Genomic DNA, 7761 nt, shown 5'->3' on the forward strand with positions numbered 1-7761 from the left:
GGTGGGGTGTGACCTGCGTGCGCCATAGCACGTAATTCGTGCGGTTGAGCTTCTCGGTGACCTGGCCAATGAGGCTAGGGGAGGCGCCGGAGGATGAAGACATGGCTATGCACTAGATGCAATCGGGAGACTAGATTGAAAGAGGAAGGCTCTGATTACCATGTGCGATGGCGGAAACGTCTTGCCGGATGTGGGCGACGTGTACGTGTTTATATAACAGGGGCGCACCTCACGTACAGCGCATACAAGTTGTTGGAGATTACATCTTGAAGAGAAAGAAAGATCTTAAATAAAAATAAACTTTAACAACTTAGTCTATCTAACTAGGACACCTAACAACCAAAGCAAAACAAGATGGTGCGGCAAATATGATGCGTGTTTGACAAACTTCAAAGGGTTTTTTTATTGATAGGTGATCACACTACGCATACTAATAAGAAGTTGCTTTCTTATAACATTAAAGTTGCCTCCGCAGCATGCAAAGTTGCTTTAAAAAAAGTTTGTCGAAACATACCCATATAGGATCTAGTTTTGAAGAACTCATAGCGACAAACACAATAGTGAAAACGGATTTGAAATTCGACACTCGAGTCAAAAGTTACGGATTTTAGAAAATTTTGAAGCTCCAAATAAATGCATGCGTGCGGGGTCTTGCTGAATAACAGGGCGGAAGGGGAACGTGAAGATGCGAGGGGACCAGCCGACCAGGTGTTTTTTCTCTTTTGTCAAACCTCGTCTTTTGAAACTTATGAGACTAGTAGCAATGCAATCACATTAAGAATACTGGGATCGAACGGCTTGAACGGGTGCGCTTGCTGCAACCAATAGCGCAGCTGCACTAACAAGCATTTAGGAAACAAAAATGTTTTTTTCCAGACAAAAAATATATCTTTATGCTTAAAAAATCCTGTATCTTTTAACAACTTTTAATGTATTTATGAAATATGCATGTGAAAAGAAGTGTTCAAGAGTTACCCTAAGTTAGTGATGCTTAAACTGAAAACCGCCCTTGATACACACATGTCTCTATAGTGTGCTAATGTGTCATCGTCTATTTTTATCGTTTTACTTTACTGGCCCGTAACAATACCCAATTTCACACATGATCTAAATAAATGCATGATCGCTTGTCCGTTTTTTTGTACGGATTAAATCTATATGTAAGCCGTGTTAAAATAAAATATATGTGAAATCTTGAACTACGCTTTTGTAGGCTAAGAACATCTTTGTTTGGACCGTAGCTACAAATTCTCAGATTATAGATCATTTTTTGTAAATTAAGAGTATGTGGTATTTTTTTCTCCCGTTGCAACGCACGGGCCTTTTTGCTACTACTAATATTAAGGATTTAGCCTTAGCACGGACGAAGTATATGTGCACGTACAAGTACAATACAGCAGGAGTAGCATTAGCCACCACAACAATGAGTTGCAGTCAAGAGCAGCCTACAACTGGGAACTGCTGCTGACATTTCCCCTTCCAAATTTGACACTAATTAAAGGGGCCAGCTATCTGTCGGTCATCATGTACAAAAGAGAGCTAGAAATTCTGAAACGAGGCGCCACTAGCCGGAGCTCGTCGATGAGGAGACGATTTTGTTTTCTTCTTTTTTCCTGTTACCTCGGGCCGGACAGCTCCACTGCCCGGAGGTTGTAGGTGGAGTCGACGATCCAGTCGTTGTTTCGCGGGGCCAGCTCCGCCTCCTGCCGGACCACCTCCACCTTCTGCCACTCCTCCCAGCGCTCCGCCAGCCCGTCGCCCTCCAGCATCCTCACCACCTCCGACATCTTGGGCCGGTCCATCGGCGACCCCTGCGTGCACAGCAGCGCCACCTGGATCAGCGCCTCCACCTCGTGCTCCACGTACACGCTCTGCAGGTCCGGGTCCACCAGCATCTCCACCTTCTTCTCTTTCAGCAGCCCTTTCACCTGCACCCACGCCACGCACAATTCTCGCCATTACTTTACACTTCTCACGCCACCCTCCTCCCAATCATGGATGACACATCACACATGGGAGGGAGGCCAGGTGTCAGTCAGTTTGTTTACTCACTCATCATGCATGCTAGTGTATAGGACACTGAACCAATAATGAGAAACGGTTTGCTCTAGCCCTCAAACCAGAACTGGCAGACAGCTAAGATGCACGATGCAAACAAAACTAGAGTTGCATCGCTGCTCACGATATGTATGTTCAATGAACCAATGATAGAGGAGAACTTACCCAGTCAAGCAGCATGACATCGTCGTCGTTTGCAAGACGCGCGAGGTCGAATGCCCTCTGTCCAGTGATAAGCTCCAGAAGCATGATCCCATAACCGAAAACATCCGTCTTCTCAGAGGACTTTCCGGTGGATAGGTACTCGGGAGCAATATGCCCGATCGTTCCACGGACAGCTGTGGTTACATGAGTGTCCTTGTAGTCCATAAGCTTGGCCAGTCCAAAGTCACCCACAACCGCCTCAAAGTCTTCATCCAAGAGAATGTTTGCGGCTTTGACATCACGATGAATGATCTTGGGGTCGCAGTGATCATGCAAGTAAGACAGTCCTCTGGCAGATCCCAGTGCAATCCGAGTTCTCTTTTCCCATTCAAGAGCCGGCTCATTTGGCCCTCGCTCTAAAAATCAAGTACCATAAGTCAAAACTGAAATCGCTAATCATGTACCGGAGGTACCATATATCATAACTGAATTAACTAAAAATGCTCTATAAGTAGTACATAAAGTAAAGTTTAGTTATTTCAATTGCCGTAAAAGTTATATTGCTTCTGATCACATTCACAGGTTGTACATATGGGTGACACGAACTTATTGATCGATTAAATTTTAGGATCAGAATTTAGTGCAGTCCAGGTAGCAGCCCATGTCAGTTGGATTTGCAAAAGTGAGTACATAATGAAGCTCAGAGTCGTTTTCTGGTTTCTTCTTTTTTATAGACTAAATACTAGAGACATGCTAAGTGCAATGCTGCATTGATCTCATCATGTCCCATGTGTCAAAGTGATGCAGATGAAGCAACTAAACAGTTTAAAGTCAAGCTTTGACAGTATCAGAGAAAGAGACAACTAGGCCTACAGTTGGTAAAAAATGTACAGAAATGTAAAAAGAGTCTAGAAGAATTAGTACAACAGAGTAGGTACCTCGCAAACGTGATGCAACGCTACCATTAGCCATGTATGGATAGACTAGTAGCCGTTCTGTAGGTGTCATGCAGAATCCACGGAGACGAAGCAGGTTCCTATGCACTGCCATACTAATCATTTCAACTTCTGTTTGGAATTGGAGTTCGCCACCAGGAGTACGTTCTTCTTTTAATCTTTTAACTGCTACCAATGTACCATCTGTCAGTCTCCCCTTGTACACCTTTCCAAAGCCACCTCTTCCTAGAATGTTCTTATTGCTGAAGTTATCGCTAGCAACTTGAAGCTCCCTTAGTGAGAACCTCTTCAGCTGGCCAAGGTGCACTTCTGGATCCTCCTCAGCTGAAGATAAACAAAAGTACAGATAAACGAATTGAATAACATGACCTGGGACATCAAAGCATGCTATATATATCAATGCAGACCAGGGACATCAAAGAAATGCTCTTCAGGTTTACGTCGCCGCCACAGTGCAAATCCAATTGCAGGAACAGCAAATATCAATGCAGCACCCGCAGCAACACCTCCAGCAATTGCTCCGGTTTTAGGGTCACCTAGCGGAATTGAATTATTCCAGCAAGCACATGTTAAATAAGATCATACAGATAATTTGAGAGTTTCAAGGATTGCCCATTTCAAGAAGAATCACCGCAGTGCCACAGAATCATTTAACAAAATTCACCTTGTGCCGCGGGTGGTGTTGGAGGATTGAATGGAGGCGGTGGAGAAAAAGGAGGTGCCCCAGGACATGGTTTCGTAGTACCCGGGCCACAAAGATTTGGATTATTACCAAAACTGTGACAATAAGTTAAAAGTCATCATCCTCACAAGATGCAGTAAGCACCCGAATTTCAACCAGAAAGAATACCTTATAGGGGTAAAGAGTGAAAACGAGCCAGTTGAAGGAACCGCTCCGGAGAGATTGTTGTTTGATAGATCCCTGTGAGATTGTCAGATGCATTTGTTATAATGTACTGGTTTGCATGTTTGTTACCATGCCCACAGCATATCCTTAAGATACATATAGAATATGAACTATGAAGAGTAGAACAGATAACTTACAGAACTTGGAGGGTGCTAATATTGGTCAAGGATTGTGGAATTTGACCAGAAAGACTGTTGTTGTTAAGACGGCTGTTATTCCAAGTAGACATTCCCAGAAAGAAGTATATTAGAATCATTCCAACAAGCAAGGCTAGAAAATAATCATTCGAACCAGCAGGCCTACAGAAAAGCATTAAAGCCACAAGAAAAGAACTACACAATAGATTTACCCTCCGTTGTAACTAGATACCTAACTGGATATGGTCATATGAAAGAAGAAAACTGCAAGAACACCTTATCATTCAATAAGACATGCAAATCTAAGAGGACTTCTGGGAAGAAAAGCTCGTACAAATGCATGCATGTGCCATGATGCATCTTTATTGTGGTTCTGTGCGGCGTTCCTATTATGGGTTTTTTTTTGGTAAGGGTGGGGCACATGTCAAAGAAATGTGGTGGTCTGAACCAGAAAAACAGGACACGTGGAATTGACAATTATATTCGTTTCGAAAGGAGTAAAAAGGTATATTCTTACAGGAATCGCAACTTTAAGAGTTTCCCCAATGTGTCTGGAATACCGCCAGTGAATTTGTTCAGGTACAGATCCAAACTGACCAGGTTTGTCAAGTTCCCGAGTTCCAAAGGTATTGTCCCACTTATATTGTTGCTGTACAGCTCCCTGTCATGTAACAGTGAAATTTCACTAAAAGTTTCAAGGCATACATAATGAGAGCGCCAAACTTGTAAAAGGTACCATAAATGATTGACAAAGAATAGAAGGCACAGAAATAATGAGAAAACTATAAAACTACACAATGTAGGATCTCAGCAGAAATCTCACAAACATCATTTCCAAAATCTGTAGGAGAACAAAGCACATGTAGTAGCCACTCTAAACATCCTAGAATAGTACAATTGGAACATGATTACAGATTTATTGAAAACCAAAGCAGTTCAGGCATGTAGATTACTCATTTTGTCATCAGTACTCAGCACAGCTATGTTCTGCAAACCCAAGTCATGTACTCATTTTATTGCAGCACAGATTTTATTGAACATAATTACACATTTTGTCATCAGTACTCAGCACAGTTATGTTCTGCAAACCCAAGTCATGTATGTATATTACTGAAGTTCAGGCACCAAGCTTACGAAAACATACACAGATGCAACTACTGCGCCATATAACTATAAAAATAATTCTCGGAAGGCTAGAACGTTAAACTTACAAATATTGTAGATTTTTCAACTGTCCAAGTTGGGACACCAATGCACCTGACAGTTGTGCGTTTCCAAGATCACTGCAACAGTAAAAGGTTACAGTCGACACACAAAAGATCACCTTTATAACTTTTAGCAAGTGTAAATTGGAGAAAAATCTATCAAAAACTTACACTCTGATTACACTGTTGTCAGTGTTACAAGTAACATGGAACCATGTGCATGGATTAACCAGAGTGGGATCCCAACTCTGCAGCACATTGTTAGCATCTTTAAGGCTTTGACGCAGACTGTACAGAGCATCACCTACCAATGGAAGTACAATATGATCAGGTATGAGCAATATTATACATGCCTAGTCATTTAAGGCAATATACAGATATTCTCCCAATAATCTTATGTGCAGAAATTTAACAGTTACTTCGCCACCACATTATGCACGCAAATATACAGCTCCCATTTTGTCCAAAAAGCTATGCAAAATTTAGCATAGCCTACTAATCAATATCTAAAGTACAGATAAATGTGTGAATACCGATATAAAAACAGATAATTGATGTGTGTTTAACATGATTTTTTTAGATTATGGAAGAGAATATCTCTTTAGGCCTGTGCAACCAAAGAGGCGCACTGCCCCATTTTTTGCAAGAATAAATGTGGTCCTCATATTTAGCTTCAATTCCTTGAACCAAGCAGTTACTCTAGTATATGGGCCAATATATGGTAAAAACCAAAGGTAAAGCAAATACATTTTTGTTCATTGACCCAAATAGTACCTACACATTCATACAACAGGCACATCTTTGTTATGTACAGTTCGTGTAGGAGCCAGGCATTACTAAAATAAATGCAAAGCAAATTATTATGACCATAGACAGAACGATATCACTATTTTGATTCTTACACAAGAAGAATACTAGTTGTCCCTTCAGACAATAAAATTCTACTAGTTCAGTTAAAGCCCAAAGATATGGAAATCTAAGTGAAAAAAGGCAAGATTATCTTCACGAAAGGCTCAAACAGAAAGAAATATGTGCGGTGGTGGTCTCTACAAACAAATACTGTCGTGAATAATGAAACTTGTGGAGCCATAACATGCACCTCCAGAAAACCAGTTTAAGCATAAGCCAAATTACAGACTTGGCGTTACTTCAGACGGGGAAAATGTTTTTTTTTTATTTTAAACCGTAGTTGGGACAAGCACAGTGGAAGCTAATTCTATCTCTGTGAATTTGCCAGTAGACCAAAGTTATCAGCCATAGCGAAAAAAACCCGAAGAAAGAACAAATTCGTAGCACAATATGAGAGACATGGTGATACAGAACCTACATAATCCATGGAAGCTGGAAAGGGGAGATTGTAAGACCTTCCACTAACAGGAAAAAAAAATTCAGTCCACGCCCATGGGCGGAAACTTGCTAAGAAGTACAGCAACACATGCGAGATGCTTACTCCCTTCCCCCGAAATATATACTCGCGAGCGCACCGGTGGACCAGGCAATTCGTGAACCCGAAAGGAGGGCGGAAGCCAAATAACTTAAAATTGAGAAAATTGATGGAGTGGCTCACCCTCTGTGTTGGCGGAGACCCGGCTCACGGTCAGCACCGCCGACAAGACCGCCGCCGCCGCCCACCAACACCTCCGCAGCATCTCCGGCGACGCAGCCATCCGAGCGCAGGCGGCTGCCAGGTGGGCCCGTCTCAAAGCCGCAGCATACGCGCGCTCCCGGTCTCCGGCGCCCTTGTGAGCTGTCTACGACGGCCCCCGATTACCCCCCGCCGCCGCGTTGACAGCGCTGCCTCGACCCTCCCCTCTTCTCTGACGGAGCAGGGCACGGAGGAAGCGATTTTTTTACCGGTGTGGAGTATTTTTCCAGCTCGAGATGATTTTTAAATTTCTGCTGGTCTCTTCCCGTGCCCCAACCTAAAATGTTCCATCGGCAAGGGAGGCCTGTTTCGCGGAAGGCCGGGTCACCGCGCGCCGCCCACCTCGCGTCGCTGTCAGGTGGGGGAAGGCGCGCGTGGGGCCCGCAGGTCGGTGGAGGAGAGCCGGTCTCTCCACGGTGGCTGTCGTTTTCCGCCGAGGGTGGTGGGGGTTAGTGGGAGGCGGAAGCGTAGCAGGAGGGATGGGCGGTGACGCCGTCGTGATGCGGGAGCGCGGGGCTTCCCTGGACGCTGTCCTCGTACGCCCGTCACCAGACATCAATCAATCATTCACGAATAAATAACTGAACCCACGGCGGCTTCGACCACGAGTAACCGAGGCGGCCACGTAACACGGGTTTTGCGGCGGGAGAGCAGGGCGGAGTAAGTACTGTGCCGAAACGGGTCGGAGCAGTACGGCGCGTCCACGCAC

The 7761-nt window shown here is 44.0% G+C and overlaps 1 protein-coding gene across 1 annotated transcript; it reads right to left on the minus strand.

Moving 5' to 3' along the window:
• Window positions 1-1335: 1335 nt before the first annotated feature.
• Window positions 1336-7305, minus strand: LOC123189411 (LRR receptor kinase SERK2). Its single transcript, XM_044601821.1, has 11 exons — window positions 6975-7305; window positions 5579-5711; window positions 5414-5485; window positions 4720-4863; window positions 4203-4274; window positions 4009-4080; window positions 3823-3935; window positions 3566-3694; window positions 3141-3482; window positions 2224-2618; window positions 1336-1928 (listed from the first exon to the last, which is right to left on the minus strand). Exons 1-11 carry the CDS (start codon window positions 7072-7074, stop codon window positions 1617-1619), a joined length of 1884 nt encoding a protein of 627 aa, XP_044457756.1. The 5' UTR covers window positions 7075-7305; the 3' UTR covers window positions 1336-1616.
• Between the last annotated feature and the right edge of the window lie 456 nt (window positions 7306-7761).

The sequence above is a fragment of the Triticum aestivum genome, chromosome 2A (assembly GCF_018294505.1).
Source record: "Triticum aestivum cultivar Chinese Spring chromosome 2A, IWGSC CS RefSeq v2.1, whole genome shotgun sequence".
Taxonomy (NCBI): Eukaryota; Viridiplantae; Streptophyta; class Magnoliopsida; order Poales; family Poaceae; genus Triticum; species Triticum aestivum.